Raw genomic sequence first — 17,973 nt, forward strand, 5'->3', positions numbered from 1 at the left:
TGCCTCTCCGCAGCTGGTCTGGTTTCCAAGGCGGCGAGGCAGCAGCAGCAGCAGCAGCATCACCTACTTGGCTCACTTTTCGGGAGCTCGCGCCTCTGGTGCGACGTCACAGTGCCTTCTTGTCCAATGGGGACGCTTGGGCCGATGGCATTATAAATAAGGGCTGCGCGAGGGAGCTGCGGCTTCATTCCGGACGGGGGCGGGGCTTTGCTGAGAGCGCAGGAGCCGTCGCAGGTTGTGCACCATGACTCTGGAGGTAAGGGAACCTCGAGGGAAGGAGCGGGGCGGGAGGGAGCCGGCCGGCGCCTGAAGCAGCGGCGTGAGCGCAGCTTCTGGAGGGACCTGGACTGCGCCGAGAGTGGAACTTGGGGAGGAGTAGCGGGGGAGGGCTGCTGGTCCCCAGGTTTTGCAGCAGTATCCGGCGAGTGACCTCCTGTGCTGTGCAGGATCGGCTGCTGGGTTCGATCCAATCCAGCGAAGCTATTCTTAGGCAAACCCTATGCCTGCACCGTGCAATCCTATACCTGGAAGGATTGAGCCTCATTGAACTCAATAGAACTTATTTTTGAACAGACGTGTATAGAATTGCTGTGTAATACACTCTTTTAAAAAAGTACAGAGGAGTGCGTGACTTGGGTTTCCCTATTTGACTATTTCCTACACCTTTTGGTTGGAAGGGAATCCCCCCCCCCCAGCTGTTTGGCTCAGGGGTCAGCACTGCCGTGATCAACTGGACCCCGCCCCCCACAAGTCACTATAACATTGCACCTCATGTCGAAGTATATAGGTGCAGAATTGAGGACTTAAAACTTTAGAACCTGGACAGTTATAGCCGTGCATTTGCAGCTCCTCCAGCTAGTACAGTGGTACCTCGGGTTACAAATGCTTCAGGTTACAGATGCTTCAAGTTACAGACTCCGCTAACCCAGAAATAGTACCACGGGTTAAGAACTTTGCTTCAGGATGAGAACAGAAATCGCGCAGTGGCAGCGGGAAGCCCCATTAGCTAAAGTGGTACCTCGTGTTAATAACAGTTTCAGGTTAAGAACGGATCTCCAGAATGAATTAAGTTCTTAACCCAAGGTACCACTGTACTGATTCATGAAGTATAATGTGATGAAATGAGTCCCTCCACCCCCACTCAACCACACAAATGGGAGTTGCAATCCATTTAGTGTTGAAACCATAAACTTGGGCAAGTTTCCGTGCACAGTTGCAGAAGATCTGTGTAATTGCTTGGGGACAAGGCAGGGACCTGCCTGCCTGATGGACTGGTTTGAGGTTTCAGCTTTAGAGAATTATAGGGGAGCAGTGGAGAGTCTTGTCTTTCAGGATTTGGGTGCTGCATGTTCATTTTTTGTTCATGTGCTAGCTAGTCTCCACTCCAAGTTAAGTGTGACTGCACAAACACTCACGGCTTCCTCCATCGGAGCATTTATGGCCGGGGAGCAGCAAAGTTTGAGGACTGCAACACTCCACTTGCATGCTAGGATCGGAAGCCGCAGCCTCTTCTCTTTCTGATGTGCAGACCTCAGCTCTTTCCTACTTATTCTGCTGGGCCAGCATTAGCATCATGCAGAGAAGGGCTAGGATGAGCTAAAGTGATGCAGCTGGTGAAGGCAGATTCAGCAGCATCATAATCCCTCCCCCAGAAGTACTCAAACTCTGCACACAGCAGCTCTGCTTAACTGCCTGGATTTTGGCTGAATCTTTCGCAAGGGGGATTTGAGGACTACAGATGATTGTTGTGTAACATGCAGTCTTTGTGACTCTCTGCACACATGCAAGCCACAGCCCCCCGCTCCAATTTAAATGAATGGCTGCTAGCTTGTTTCTTATAATGCCATCTAGATGTAGAAATGTAATAAAGCAACGGGCAATTTAGAATTAAAAACACAACTGTATTCAAATGTGATTAGCATCCAGTTAGAATACAATAGTTTTCCCACATCAGTTGCAACTGTAAATAGATTTTAAGATTTTTTTGTTTCTTTAATAATATTTGTATGCCACCTTTGTGATTTAATGGGGTTCCCCCCCATAAATGTCTTTTCCCCAAAGTGCATGGCCATGTAGGGGCTTTCTTCTCAGTTTTGGCATTCCAGAAAGGATGCTGCAGCATGCAGACAGTCAATCGCAACCTATTTTATACATTTATTTAGGCAATTCTATATTGTGCAATCAAGCTATACCTTCTGGGTGAGCTGTAATACGCTATTTGCAAAAGAGCTCACAAGGTGATTACAGAATATTTAGGGATAACTAATGAGATTACATATTCGTGGGGGAAAAATTTTATGTTTCAGTGCCCCTGTAACAATACAGATCTTCTTTCTCCTATTCAGAGTAAGTGCATAAGTGACTTTACGCAAACAATCCTGAATATAGTTTATCAGATAATTTCAAAGCACCCCCGCTAAGAAGTATGAGATTTTATGTTCTTAGCTAGAGGGGGAATTTACTGGGATTCCTTCTTTTTACAAAGCCATTGCCACCCTGGTTGGTATCCTTTAAAAAGCACAGGTAGGTCTGCATGCTGAAAAGGACGTCAGGGTTACATTGCACAATAGCAATCCCCCCCCCATGCTATTGCCCCTGGCAGACCACTTTTGAGTTGACAGTGCAGTCCTATGAGTAGTGCAGTCCCAGTAATCAATGGGGCTTACTCCTAAGTATACAGTATAGCATTGCAGCCAAAGGGTACTTTTAAAAGCATTGATTTAGTCCAGTGGTTCTAAAACTTTTCCCCTCTAGGCCACAGTTTCAGAATAATAATAAAAAATGATAAGAAAAGAAACTGGAAAAGAAATACAATGGAAAACAAAAAGAAGCACTCCTAGCAGTGCTTGATTTTGAAAATATACCCATATTCTGCAAATAAGAAAAAAATATTTTGATACTATATTATCTTATACTATACTACAGTGAAATTTTAAAATGTTTCTTTGATTGTCCTTTAATCTTCCCACCACACTAGACATATCCTCCTGTAACACCAGTATGGGACCCCATGCCCTGTTAAGGCCACTGATTTAGGCTGTGTATAAATCACTGGGTTTAAAGTGCATTCTCTGGCCCCTGGAAAAATCACTAGAACTAATTTACGCCTCACAGGCCTACAACATGAAGCACTCTTTAAAAACTACAGTTCCAATGATTCTTTAGGGAGGGGAAATGTCTTTTAAATGTATGATGTGCATGCTGGGGGTGGGCAGGCTGCTCAAAGTATATAAAAAAACAACTACTGGACTAACTTAAGCACTTAGGTATAAGTGTGTTTCTTTGGCTCCTTACTGTTGCTTGAAAAACAGCTCCTGGTGATCAAGTTTGTAATAATCCTATTGGCTATTCATATTCTCTGGAACTGGATAAAGGTAAAGGGACCCCTGACCATTAGGTCCAGTCGTGACCGACTCTGGGGTTGTGGCACTCATCTCGCTGTATTGGCCAAGGGAGCCGGCATACAGCTTCCGGGTCATGTAGCCAGCATGACTAAGCCGCTTCTGGCAAACCAGAGCTGGGCACAGAAACGCCGTTTACCTTCCAGCCAGAGCGGTACCTATTTATCTACTTGCACTTTGACGTGCTTTTGAACTGCTAGGTTGGCAGGAGCAGGGACCGAGCAATGGGAGCTCACCCCGTCGCGGGGATTCGAACTGCTGACCTTCTGATCGGCAAGTCCTAGGCTCTGTGGTTTAACCCACAGCGCCACCCACATCCCTCTGGAACTGGACAGTTCACCATAATTTTGTGGCAAGCTTTTTATGGCTAGGTGTAGTTAAATCTACTATTCTAATATTAATAGAAGCATGTGGGAAGAAAGAATAGTGAGAATTAATCAACAGAAGGGTGGGAAACCAACTCTGAATTTGTAACGGTATTTGTATCAGTGGGTCTAAAATAGGATAGCATGAATGAATGAATGGATACTATGGTTACACATAGGGGACACAGTAATGAATGGGTGCCCTGTTATAACTGCTCTGTAATGGAACACAGTAGCTCATTGTTTAATTTCAGTGATGTTCTATAGCTGTTTCATCTAATGAATGTTTGTGGGGGGGAGAGGTTATGGGAATTTAAGAGTTGACGACTGCATCTTGTGAGCCAAGGATGAGTTGATTAAGAGTCCGGATTTTAGTGCTGGCTGTCTGCCTATTTGGAAAGCTTCATACTGAATTATTTGTTTCTTTGCAGTATTTTACTTTCTGATAGGAGAGACAGGTTCCTTATGACACCTTTGTTAAAATAGTCACGATGCTTAACCTGACCTTTATTTCTCATAACAGACATTAGAGCACTTGTGAGGAAAGAGCCCGATTGATTTGACACAGCCTGGGATGCAGTTCTGGCAGGATCATTGTGTCATGAGCTTTGTGCAAAATACGCATCCTATTGCTCATGCATATAACTGCAGGTCTGCCTGGAGATTTCACAGTGCTAATCAAATAAATAACTTAGCAATGTAGCCATCAGGGCATAGGTAATGCATGTCAGTTGTTGGCAAAGAAGGGTCAATACAAGAGCTGTACTACGTATAGTGGAGCAGTATCTCCTTTCCTGCATCACTGTAATGCGTCTCTTGTGACTTAGAATCATAGCAAAGGCAGATGAGAGAATTATTGACACTGACTCAAGGTTACCCTGAAGTAGCAGAATAAAAAGATGCTGGGCATGTCTTGCTTTTTGTAAAATTAGCTCTGCTCTAAAGGGGAAAGGAGATTGCTAAACCATGTGGACTCTAGACTAGCATCTTTATTTTTAAGGGGTTTTTGTGTGGGAAAAGTGGCCAATGTGTTATATAAATGAATATGTAAAACTAGTCGAGTTCTTCATTTAGAATTCTTGAAACATGATCTGTGATTCTTGGAGACTGACAAAGAGAACTGAAAAACAGCCTTTCCAGTCCCATACGTTTCTCTTTTTAAAAACATCATTGTCTGTTGTAGGAGCCAATTCACAAAAATGTACACTCGCTCTATCCTTGAGTTACTAGATTCACTTATCCAGAGCTTCCTGCTCTTGGGAGCTGTCATTAGTGCAAATATCAAAGCCACACACCTGGTCTTGAGAGGATTAGGGTGGGAGAAGTTGTTTGCAGCCAAAAACCATTCTCTCCCACCACCCATGGGAAGGAAACCTTTTTCTATAAAAAATAATATTGAACTTGGGATAACTGTCTTTTTTCAGCTCAAAGACAGAGGAACTTGGGTTGTTGATTGCGTGCAATATGTGGTTCCATCACTAGTGTGGTTATATGACAATGCAAGCTAACTGAGCATGCCCTTTATGGAGAAACAGGGGAGCAGAACTTTATCTGAACTTATCTGTGTTTCACATGTAATGTAGTCCTGACCTCAGTGTAGTCGAAAATCAGTAGAGCTGTCAGAATATTGAACAGATGGCAGCCATGAAGCCCAAAATGAGGCCTTTTGGCAAGCTCATGGGTAGGCAAACTAAGGCCTGGGGGCCGGATCTGGCCCAATCGCCTTCTAAACCTGGCCCATGGACGGTCTGGGAATCAGCATGTTTTTGCATGAGTAGAATGTGTCCTTTTCTTTAAAATGTGTTTCTGGGTTATTTGTGGGGCCTGCCTGGTGCTTTTACATGAGTAGAATGTGTGCTTTTATTTAAAATGCATCTCTGGGTTATTTGTGGGGCATAGGAATTCGTTCATTCCCCCCCCCACGCAAAAAATATAGTCCAGCCCCCCCACAAGGTGTGAGGGACAGTGGACTGGCCCCCTGCTGGAAAAGTTTGCTGACTCCTGGGCAAGTTGCTAGCTCACCCTAGCCCGCCTGACAGAAATCTTAGGATAAAATGAGCATAAACCTGCTTTGTGGTGGAACACTGTGATACCAATATGGAAATAATAAAACCCCATGCCTTTTACTTGAAAATAAACTTGGGTAGGTAATTCCAGTCTATAAACATGCTTTAAAATCAGTGAGCCAAATTAGCCCCTTGCTGATCATTAAAGTGTTACAGAGAAATAAACCTGTATTAAGGCTGCCATTTTATACCGCCTTCCTGGGAGCAGGTCCATTGGGACTTTTGAACCAACGTGCATAGGACTGAGAAGTAAGTGGTTTTAAATATTGGTCCTATCGCAGACGAGCATATTCTGGCCTGGTAGTATAATGTGACGTTCTTGTAGCCATGTCAGACTGAAACCTTACTTCAAGTGAAACCTTATACCCAAGAATAGAAAAATACCAAGGCAAACAAAAAACAACCCAGCTTGCTGAGAGAGCTGATATTGAACAGAGTTGGAAAGATGCCCAGTGTCTTCAGTATCTGCATTGCAGCTTACACAGAGAAAGAGAGTGAGATTCAAGCGATGCTACAACTTGACTGCATGCAACTTGACTGGTTGCATGGGAAGCTTCTTAGCATAACTCACTGGTAGAGCATTTGTCTTGTGTTTCAGAAGGTCTCAAGTTTGAACTGGCATGACCAGGTGGGGCTCAGAGAGACTCCTCCCTGAAGCATCACACTCCTTGGAAGCAATATATGGCTGTTTTAAGTGAAATTCCTATATATTTTTTTTGCCTCTCTTCAGGCCGACTTCAACACTGTGGCAGAAAAAGTAAAAAAACTAAAGACCAAACCAACTGATGATGAACTAAAAGAACTGTATGGACTCTACAAGCAGTCGACCGTGGGAAATATTAATATTGGTAACTTTGTACATACCTACATGTTTATATATTCATTTCAAAGATACTTTGCATGGGTTTTTATTGAAACTTAGTTGTTGTCTTTTGGCAGAGTGTCCTGGGATGCTGGATTTGAAAGGCAAAGCAAAATGGGAAGCATGGAACCAGAAGAAAGGTGATGGATTTATTACAGCTCTTTATTATTCTGATTCAAAATAATGTCATGTGAAAATAACAAATAAGGCATAGTAATAAAGCTGATTTTCCCCCCTTTACAGGTATGTCAAAAGAAGATGCCATGAAGGCTTACATTTCTAAAGCAAATGAGATGATAGAGAAATATGGACTGTAGATTTTCTTTGGACAATTAGTTCAAAGGCAAGGGCACTACTCATTTTCAGACTGATGTGAACATCATTATTTGCAATAAACTTTTTTCTTCTTTGGACATGGCTTGTTTGGATCCTCTTTAAGCTAGTAATATTCATGGTTTTGGCTACTTAAATATTCACAGCAATCTTCTCCTTGCCCATGTCAATATAAAAGTTTGCACTCACACAGTAGAAAAAAAATAATTCAACAACTTTGGGAATGGCAGTGATGTTACGCTATTATAATACATCTGATTAGTTCTACTTACAGGAAATACTGGTAGCACAGAAATACTGGTAGCACTTCTGTTCCAACTAGTGACACCAGAGATGGGGAACCTGTAGTGCAACTGCCATCAGCCCTGCCAGTGCTGGCAGTGATAGGAGCTGTCTTGCACTGATGGACCGTTTCAGATGGCATAAGGTTTTGAAATCATGTATTTACACCTACACACCCATTGCAAAAGAAACACAAAACTACACACAAACTTCTCAAATGTGGTAAGTTGCTTCTGGTTGCATGCAATTTTCTTGCCCGAAAATCAATTTACCTATTAATTATCCGAAACACTTTCTTCTTTAAAAGAACAAAATATTCCAATTAACAGGCAAAAATTAATAAAGACTGATTGCAATCAAAACGTATTTGCAACTTGTGACACAGTCCTTAAAATGTGAAGTAATCATCTCTGCTTCCGCAGATTTCATCACACCAGATTATCAACCGCTGTTACATCTTGAGATTTAGGAGGATATATTTGAGTTTTGGAGGAAGCATGTGGAGTCATACCCAGACAGGCCTCCATTGGCCTCATGTACATGACTGAACAATGTCTAATTAGAACAAGGACCAATTAAGGCCAAATGCCTTTATGCTACCTCATTTCACTGCAGCTTTAGAGTCTTAAATTTTTGGACATACATTTATTTTGCTGAGGAGGTTGCTGACTAATGATTCTGAACACGTAGTGGTGGGAGGGAACTAGAATGCTCTTTGAGTGTTCTGGGTGGGGTAAATCATTGAAGAAGGCTGCTGCTGATGATGATATTTATCTGCCACCCATCTGGCTGGGTTATCCCAGCCCAGTGCCTTGGAACTTCTTGCCATGTAGGAAGTGGGACATGCTGAACTACTTCAGTGGACTAGCCAGTTCTTGAAATCTCAGTGTTGTTTTCATGAGCTGTAACTGTTTGGGATAAAATGGAAATGGTTAGCCTGGACCTCTGCCAGAGGAACAAAAAAATATCCAAAGGAACGACTGACCTAATTCCAGATAAATTGCAAGAGGTTCAAGTTTATGTAAGCCCTTCAGAAACAACATAGCAATACAAATATGCAACAAATTGCAGTCAGCTGTTCCCATCCTTCCAAGCTTGGTTCTGAACTAAACTGCTGTAACACCCTGCTTATTTCTTTGGCCACAGTGAACATTATTCTACAGTTCAGGAATCTCTTTAACTGAACGTGTTCTTACATCTACTGAACAAAGGATTCAATTGTCTCAACACTTGCTTTCCTCTCCAAGTTTAGTTTTCAAGTTTGGAAAGAAATTGGATGTGACTTGCACAACAAATTCAATAGAGCCATTCAGGGACCTACTCTATATTCATGATATTGTGCCCATTTGATGCCTGGTTGGTCTTTTTCCTTGAAAAGGGTCTGGAAACTCCAGTTGCCAGTACAACACGATAGCCATGGGAATTGCTTCACTCAGTAATTGGATGCTGTTTCATTGTTACAAAACCATTAAATGTTTCAAAATTAAAAATTTTTGCCCTTTGCACAGGACAGAAAATTGCAGTTCACTGTTTTGTAAGAAGCTGAGAATTTTCCGGTGTAAAAGGTCTTCAAGTGAATGGACTTGCTGTTTATGGATTGTAAAAGGGGGGAGAATCCTAAAATAATTTTCTGCTTTCTAATAATATGTTTCTTCTGGCCTACCTAATGATATCTACCTAAACTACTGCAGTGAATTGTACTTCTAATCTGAGAAACACTTACCCACCTGCTATCGAACTGTCCATTTTGTCTCACCATGTGCAATATGAGGAGCTTCACTGCCACTTGAAAGCAGACAAATAAACCGTTGAATAACACTGGGCTTTCAGGGCAGATGAATCTTTTCCTTTCTTAAAAACAAAACAAAACACCAATTGATGCTTTCATTTAAAATAAAATTCACTGAGTCTTTCATAAGAGCCACTTTGAAATATACTCAGAGTCGCAAAGTGATTTCATGCTCTTTATTCAGCTCATAGTGGTGAGGAGGAATGAATGAATGTCCCCTCACAGTATCTGCTTTATATACATTATTTACACAATGGGCTGCACATGATTGGCTAATTCTGGAATTCTACTGTAAGCCAATCAGGTTGTGGATTCACTTCTATCTGGAGCAGGATTGGGTGGTTCCTGCCAACCAATCATACTGCTGCATTGTTCTAGGACCAATCAGACTGCTGCATTCTGAATCCTATTGTTCTAGGACCAATCAGACTGCTGCCTTTTGGATCCTATTGTTCTAGGACCAATCAGACTGCTACAGTTTGGATCCTATTCAACTCAGTACATAACACCCCTCCCCTCTAAGTTCCAGTCCTGCCCGGGAGGTCGCATTCATAGTCCTCAAGGTATGCCGGCGGCCTACGTGTGCGTTGTGGCCTGGGGTGTTCCCTGGTCCGGGCTCCGGGTTCTGGCTCGTGTTCCAAGGATGCTGGCTGTGATGCGGCTGTTTGGTCTGGTGCAACCGGCTCGCTCAGTCGTGGTTCTGGTTCCGGTGTCCTTTCAGCCTCACGGGTCCTCTCTGTATTTACTGATTCTGCCTCTCCTGCTGGCCCCTCCTGCTCTATGGGCCTCACTGCCCCGCTGTTCCCTTGGGACTCCTCTGACCTGTCCTCCTCCTGGTTTTCTCCCGGGAATCGTCGCCGTATCTGGTCGCAGTGGCGGCGCCAGCATTGCCCCCCATCCGTTAGCACCTCGTACGACACGGGGCCAGTGACCCTGGTGATTGTGGCGGGTACCCATGCTGGGCCTGCCCCAAAATTCTTTGCGTACACTGGGTCCTGGGCCTCGAAGGTCCGGGGGTTCCTGCCTTCCCCCACCACTATCTCATCCTGAGCTCTATCGGGGTGAAGGCGGTCCAATCTGATTGCAAGGCGCCGACCCATTAGTAGTTCAGCGGGGCTCCGGCCAGTCGTTGAGCTGGGGGTGCTGTGCTGTGCTAGAAGGAATGTGGCAAGGCGGTACTCCCAGTCCCCTTGCGTCATGCGGCGAAGGGTGTCCTTGGTGGTCCGCACCATGCGTTCTGCTTGGCCATTGGTGGCAGGGTGGAACGGCGCCGAACGGATGTGGCGGATGGCGTTCTGCGCTGTGAAGGTTTGGAATTCTCCTGACGTAAATGCAGTCCCGTTGTCTGAGACGAGAGTGTCAGGGAGCCCGTGGGTTGCAAACAGCCTGCGTAGTACCCGGATGGCTGCGGACGTGGAAGTGGACGGTACCAGTGCGACTTCCAGCCATTTGGTGTAGGAGTCCACCACTATGAAGAATGTTTTCCCCTGAAAGGGGCCAGCGAAATCCACATGCAGGCGTGACCATGGTGCTCGGGCGGACTCCCAGGACTGGACTGGGGCCCTTGGGGGATCTGGGCGGGATTCTTGGCAGGCCTGGCAGTGTTTGACCCAGGCCTCTATCTCTCCATCGATCCCCGGCCACCACACATAACTCCTGGCAAGGGCCTTCATTCTTACTACCCCTGGATGTGTCTCGTGTAGGGCTGTGAGGACCCTTTTGCAGAGGGGCTGGGGAACAACGACTCTGCTTCCCCATAACAGGCACCCCTTGTGGGCCGACAGTTCATGTTTGCGGGTTGTGTAGCCGGCGAATTCTGGCCCGGGGCTGCTGCTGGGCCATCCCCTCCACACCCAGTCCAGGACCCGGGAGATGACCCTATCTTTCTTGGAATGATGTGCAACTTCTTGTGCCTGAATGGGGCGGCCGGGAAGCAGCTCCAGGCTCATAACCTCTTGTGCAGGTGCTGGGTCAGGGCCTGTTTCCGGTAGTGGTAGCCTGCTGAGGGCGTCCGCATGGCCCATCGCCTTCCCAGGTCGGTGAATCAGTGCATACTGGTAGCTGGCAAGGAAAATTGACCACCTGAGGACGCGAGGAGACAGCACTTGGGGGGTCTGCTTTTCGGGGGCAAACAAGCCAAGCAACGGCTTGTGGTCAGTCACCACGGTGAAGGGCCGCCCGTACAAGAAATCATGGAATTTTTTTACTCCCTTTACGATTGCCAGACCCTCCTTGTCGATTTGCGAGTAGTTCCGCTCGGTTGTGTTGAGTGTCTGGGAAAAGTACGCCACCGGTACCTCTCTTCCATCCGGGAGTTGGTGCCCCAGGACAGCTCCAATGCCATAGGGTGAGGCGTCGCATGCTAGCACCACCGGCAGCCTCTCGTCGAAGTGTGCCAAGACCGAGTTTGAGACAAGCAAGTCCTTGACTGCCTGGAATGCGGCCTCCTGGCGCTGGCCCCACACCCAAGGGGCCCGCTTGTCCAGGAGTCTGTGTAGGGGCTCCGCTACCGCCGCCTTGTGGGGAAGGAAGGAATGGTAAAAGTTCAATAGCCCCAAGAAGGCCTGAAGTTCAGTCTTGCTCTTGGGCGCTGGGGCATCACAAATGGCCCGTACCTTGTCCCCAGTCGGGTGGACCCCTTCTGCGTCCACCATAAATCCCAGAAAGTCCACCTGAGGCACTCCTAGTAGACATTTTTCCCGCTTCACCTTGAGACCCGCCGTCTGGAAACGGTGCAGAACGGTGCGGAGGCGGTCCTCAAACTCCTCTGGTGTGGGGCCGGCAATCAACACATCATCGAAGAAGGGGGTGACGCCAGGAATCCCTTTAAGGAGAGAGTCCATTATATTCTGGAATATGCCTGGTGCCACGCTGACACCGAATTGCAGCCGCTTTACCCTGAACGCTCCTCTGTGCGTCACAATCGTCTGTGCCTCTGCTGTGGCCTCATCTACTGGCAGCTGTTGATATGCTTGGGCCAAGTCCAGCTTGCCAAAAATTTTCGACCCAGCCAGGGTGGCAAGGACATGGCTGACCACTGGCACTGGGTATGCGTGGGCCGTGAGGGCCTTGTTTATGGTACATTTGTAGTCTGCGCAGATGCGGACCGAACCATTAGGCTTGACGGGTGTGACGATTGGGGTTTCCCAGGGAGCATTAGGCACCGGCTCCAGCACTCCTTGCTCTACGAGTCGGTCCAATTCCTCGTCTATACGGGGTTTCAAGGCGAACGGGACCCGGCGGGCCTTGAGCCTGACCGGTCGTACTGCGGGGTCAAGCTGTAGCGCAATGGGGGGGCCCGTATACTGTCCCAATTTCCCATCGAAAACCCCTGGAAATTCCTTGCATATGGCGTCCACGTCCACTTGTAAGCTAGTGTGGTTCACCCCGGTGACAGCTAGCCCCAGTGGTCCAAACCATGCCAATCCCAGTAAGCTAATGTAGGGGCCCTTGACCACAAGCAAGTCCAGTTGCCGCGTCCGCCCTCGGTATTGCACCCTGAAGGTCCCCACCCCCATTGTGGGGACCTTACGTTTCTGGAAGTCCCGGAGGGTGAATGGGGCCGGCCTGAGTTTGGGACCCCCAGTGGGACACAGTTTCCTTAAGGTCCTTGCCGAGATTATGGATAGAGTTGAACCCGTGTCAAGCTCCATGCGGCATGGGGCCCCCTCTATCTGTACCTCTACATAAATTTTCTCTACGTTGGGGTGGGGCAACTGGTATACCTGGAAGTCCGTGAGCTCCGTCGAGTTGCCTTGGTGCGTTGGGCCCCGGGACCTGGGGCTCTTGGATTGGTCATCTGATGCCTGGTGTCGGGTGGGCCGAGCCCGACACACCCGGGCGATGTGTCCCGATTTTCTGCACTGCCTGCACTCTGCGTTGCGGAAACGGCAGGTCCTCCTCTCGTGACTCTCCCCGCAGCTTGCGCAGTTCCCTCCTTCTCGTCGAGGCAGCTGTGGTCTGTGCGCTGCTTGAGTGCGCTGCTGTACTCGGTGCACCTCCTCCCTGTCGGATCCTGAGTCGTCGGTGAGGTCTTCATGGTGGACCCTCGGTTGGGATGGCAGGCTCGGCCGTGCCTCTTGGGTCGACCTCTCGGCAGCTTCTGTTGCCAGGGCCTCCTCCAGAGCGACCTGGAACGTTAGGTCCTTCTTAGCGTAGAGGCGTCGTTGCAGCTTCTCATCCTTCAGGCCACCGACGAGGCGGTCACGAAGCATGTTCTCCAGCTCTGAGAAGTTGCAGAACCGGGCGGCTTGGCGGAGAGAGGTCACAAACCCAGTTATGGTTTCCCCAGGGGCTTGCCGCTTTGCGTAGAAGGCATTTCGACGAGCCACCACTGAGGGCTGCGGCGAAAAGTGCCCCTTCAGCTGTTCCATTATTGTTTTGTATGGAACAGTAGCGACGTCTTCAGGCGCAAGGAGAGCCCGGGCGATTTCAAACGTCTCCTCTCCGCAGACGCTGAAGAATATCGCCCTCTTCTTGGCGTCTTCTTCGTCGGTGACCCCTTTGGCTTCTAGGAGGAAGGTGAAACGGGAGGCGTACGCTTCCCAGTCTCCAGATGCTGGGTTGAATGGCGAGAAGCTGCTGTTGGCTGCCATTCTGAGTTCCTTGTGCCCCGGAGCTGAAGCCTGGATACACGGTGCGAGGCAGCGGTGCGGCAGTTGGCGGTGCTGCGGTGCTGTGTGTGGCAGTCAGCTCAGCGGGATCCCATCCTCGTCGCCAGTGAAATATACTCAGAGTCGCAAAGTGATTTCATGCTCTTTATTCAGCTCATAGTGGTGAGGAGGAATGAATGAATGTCCCCTCACAGTATCTGCTTTATATACATTATTTACACAATGGGCTGCACATGATTGGCTAATTCTGGAATTCTACTGTAAGCCAATCAGGTTGTGGATTCACTTCTATCTGGAGCAGGATTGGGTGGTTCCTGCCAACCAATCATACTGCTGCATTGTTCTAGGACCAATCAGACTGCTGCATTCTGAATCCTATTGTTCTAGGACCAATCAGACTGCTGCCTTTTGGATCCTATTGTTCTAGGACCAATCAGACTGCTACAGTTTGGATCCTATTCAACTCAGTACATAACACACTTCTATTTCAGATCTTTAATTTAGGTATTACCTGGTGTAATAATAGCAGTATTGATAATCTACATTAGCAGTTACATTCCCAGGCTGGGCAAAAATCCTCATTGGCCAGGGCCATGATGCCATCACCTTAAGGGCTGCAGTGAACATCAGCACCTGCAAAGAAAACTCTGGTAAATATACCATTGCTACTGCCTGGGAGAGGACGCAGGTGGCGCTGTGGGTTAAACCATAGAGCCTAGGACTTACCAATCAGAAGGTCGGCGGTTTGAATCCCTCTGGCGGGGTGAGCTCCCGTTGCTCGGTCCCTGCTCCTGCCCACTTAGCAGTTCGAAAGCATGTCAATAGGTACGGTGTTTCCGTGCGAAGCTCTGGTTCGCCAGAAGCGGCTTAGTCCTGCTGGCCACATGACCCGGAAGCTGTACTCGGCCAATAAAGCGAGATGAGCGCCGCAACCCCAGAGTCCGTCATGACTGGACCTAATGGTCAGGGGTCCCTTTACCTTTACTGCCTGGGAGAGAAGTTCATTAGTAGCAAGCTTGCATTTGTGAGTCCTTTTTTTGATGGGCAGCAAGGCTGTGCAGCAGCAACTGGTCACACTGCTAGGGCCATTTGTGACTCAAGTTTTTCTGAATGTTTAAAGGCTCCCTTAAATATGGTTAAAGACTTTACCCTCCCCCCCCCCCCGAGGCTATTGGGAGTTTGATGTCATAACAGGAGTACTGATAGCAGGAGATGGAATTCAGCAAGTAGGTCTCTCCTAGCCCAATACATCAATATTGCAACCCAACTACAAAAGCAACATAAATCTGACTCCACACCTTGCTTTTGAATATATATTTTTTCATTTCTATTTTGTTTCTCTCGTTCTCTTGAACGCTCAGAATTTAAAAGTCTCTAATTTAGATTGCAAGTTCGGCATTCTACAATATCAGTTATGCTCTTTATGGCTATCGCAAGCAGGTATTATATTCTAATGGAGTCACAAATACTCATCCAACTTGCTGGGCAAAACATCCTGATTTATTTATAGTGCGATAAATGATGTCCACTATTGCAGCTATGACCAACAGACAGAACTTAGAAGTTCAGAAACTGCCAATACACACGTTTTTGTTTTTTAAAGTAGGCAGAGAAGTCAAATGCAGAGGATGGTTTGAAAGAAAACAACTACATCTTTTAGACAAACTAAACATAGTATAAGATTCTGGTGAAACTCTGGTAAGGACAAAGGATTTCAAAGTACAGTACTTGTGACTGTTGTAGGCAACACTGCCATCTTCTGGACGTTCAAGCTGCAACATGCCCTACAGTCTGACTGAGAGGTTGCTCTTCTGCGTGCTTCACTTAAACCACATGTACCTTTGCTTGACTATGTGGAAATACACCAGGGAGCTGGAACTAACTGAACCATCCCTACAGTGGTTGCTGGTGCTCATTGGGGCTGGTGGGGTGGAAGGCAGGGAGACCAACAGTAGGTGCAGGTGGCAGGTGGAGGCTAGTTGAGGGCAGACACTGATGTGATATACTGAGGCTGCTTCAACAAAAAAATACTGCATGAGGTCTGCTGGACCACCAGTGAACTTTAAATACCTAGGCATTTTGCCAACAGAAATGCAGACAGATCTGAAACACTCCCTGTGGAAAGCCTTTCCCCAGTCCCCGTAGATCCTTTTTCAAAGGAAGTACAAACCAGAATCAATTTGGATATAGTGGGTGTCAGTTCTACAATCCTATTAAAGTCACATCTGTCATAAGGACAAAAAAGAGGCAAGGCAACGCCACACCAGAAGCAAATGGAATAAACTTCCAGTACAGTGGTACCTCGGGTTAAGTACTTAATTCGTTCCAGAGGTCCGTTCTTAACGTGAAACTGTTCTTAACCTGAAGCACCACTTTAGCTAATGGGGCCTCCTGCTGCTGCTGCACTGCTGGAGCACAATTTCTGTTCTCATCCTGAAGCAAAGTTCTTAACCCGAGGCACTATTTCTGGGTTAGCAGAGTCTGCAACCTGAAGCGTATGTAACCCGAGGTACCACTGTACTGGAAATACAGATATGGGAGACTGGATGCGAGACCATCTGCAGTTGGAAGATCTAATCCAAGAAACACAAGCTTCCAGATTTGGAGTGGGGTTGCTGGAACTATTGACAAGTCACATCTAAAATGAAGGAAGTTGGTGGGAGTGTAGAAACTGGAGATTTTCAGACTGATTTTCTGACTTGGTTTGTTTACTTTACCCCGCACTTGACTAATTACCGATCAAGTAGCCACAGTTTTATAAATAACTGAGAAGAACCTCCATAGCTCATTTGGTAGAGCAACTATTTTACATGCAGGAGGTCTCTGGTGTCTCCAGGTAGGGCTGGGATTGGAAGGGACTGTTGTTTGAAATCCTGCCACACAATTCTAAACTAGTGTAGTACAAGTCAGCTTCCAATGTTTTTATGACTGACTGACAGAAACATAACACTGTACAGCAGACCAGTGGGTCCATATTGTAGAAAAAGAGAAAACAAAAACCAGAATAAACTTAATACAACATATGAGAGCCAATTGTGGATGATCTGGCACCCTGCCTAGCTACATCCTAAGTCAATCCATGTTTTTTTTGGGGGGGCAGTAGCCCAACAAACAGCGGGGTTTCCACATTGACACAATGATTATATATGTCAATGTCAGGTAAGCTGGGTTCAAGAACTTCATTCCCTGAACAATTCAACACACTGCAGGCTGTACAGAAACAAGATGTTATTTAAGCAGTGGGGTCTCAGTGGGAATGAACTCACTAGTGTTTGTATGAATCTTCCAGTGTGGCATGATGGTTAAGAGTATTGTACTATGACCTGGGAGACCACTAGGGTCCAATTCCTCACCCAGCCATGAAGCTCACTGGGTGACCTTGGGCCAGTCACCATCTCTTAGCCTAACCTACCCCACAGGCTCGTTGTGAGGATGAAATGAGGAGTAGGATAACCTTGAGCTCCTTGGAAGATAAAGGTGGTATATAAATTAAGTAAACAAACGGTTAGGTAAACCACATAGTAAAGATTATCTTTGACACTTCAAAGCCTTGCTCCAAGGCTATTTTGCAAGTATTAAAATAGCTTGTGCTTTAAATAAATATAAATACATGTTCCCTTAAGAAATATTAAATGCTATGGATTAATATGGATACAAATATGTTTAAAAGATGGCCTGGTCATCTGAAACAGGCAAGATGCAAAACTCACCAGTCGGAATTGTCATAAAGTTTGTCAACTACGCATTTGTTTGTGGCCCACACTTCCAAGAAACAGATGAGCTATCAAGACATTTTATTTATATGTGGCAGATGCCTTCTCACCGTACTACAAAATGAAGACTGGGAATTACCGGCAATTTGAATCTACCTTTTCCTGATGTGATGATGCCACATTATCCTGCAGGCAATCAGACTTAGCTAAATGATGATGTCACAAAGCCAACTAGGAGAAAGGCCAGTGCTTCATACTTTCACTTTGAATGGGTGAACATTTCCCTCTTTTTGCAAGGCTCCAGAACAATAACTAAAATTGTGAAGTTTGGGGCAAACAAGATTTCTCTCTCTCTCACACACACACACACCAGTTTCAGCTGAGGCTTAATTTTAGCTTTGATTGTGTTACTTATATAATTGGTATTAGAAATGTTGTAGAGAGCGGGGGCCGCCCGGTCTGCTCTGCTTCCTCCTCCCCCCCCCCCCGTTAGCTTCCCGCCCCCTGCAGCTGCTCACGGAGCCCCCGGGTCTCTGCCTCCGCGTCGGC

General features: G+C 46.7%; 1 protein-coding gene and 1 long non-coding RNA gene across 2 annotated transcripts; one reads left to right on the forward strand and one right to left on the reverse strand.

The window, feature by feature from the left end:
• The first annotated feature begins 97 nt into the window (after positions 1–97).
• ACBD7 (acyl-CoA binding domain containing 7) lies at positions 98–7,107 on the forward strand. Its single transcript, XM_080974520.1, has 4 exons — positions 98–256; positions 6,563–6,680; positions 6,772–6,834; positions 6,938–7,107. The coding sequence occupies exons 1-4, from the start codon at positions 245–247 to the stop codon at positions 7,009–7,011; spliced, it is 267 nt and encodes an 88-aa protein (XP_080830646.1). The 5' UTR covers positions 98–244; the 3' UTR covers positions 7,012–7,107.
• Positions 7,108–7,254: 147 nt separating this feature from the next.
• LOC308459313 lies at positions 7,255–17,923 on the reverse strand. Its single transcript, XR_013977991.1, has 4 exons — positions 14,438–17,923; positions 14,223–14,344; positions 9,037–9,160; positions 7,255–8,217 (listed from the first exon to the last, which is right to left on the reverse strand). It is a non-coding gene; the product is annotated as an uncharacterized lncRNA (long non-coding RNA).
• Positions 17,924–17,973: the final 50 nt, after the last annotated feature.

The sequence above is a fragment of the Podarcis pityusensis genome, assembly GCF_964106645.2.
Source record: "Podarcis pityusensis genome assembly, chromosome: 12".
NCBI classification, from domain to species: domain Eukaryota; kingdom Metazoa; phylum Chordata; class Lepidosauria; order Squamata; family Lacertidae; genus Podarcis; species Podarcis pityusensis.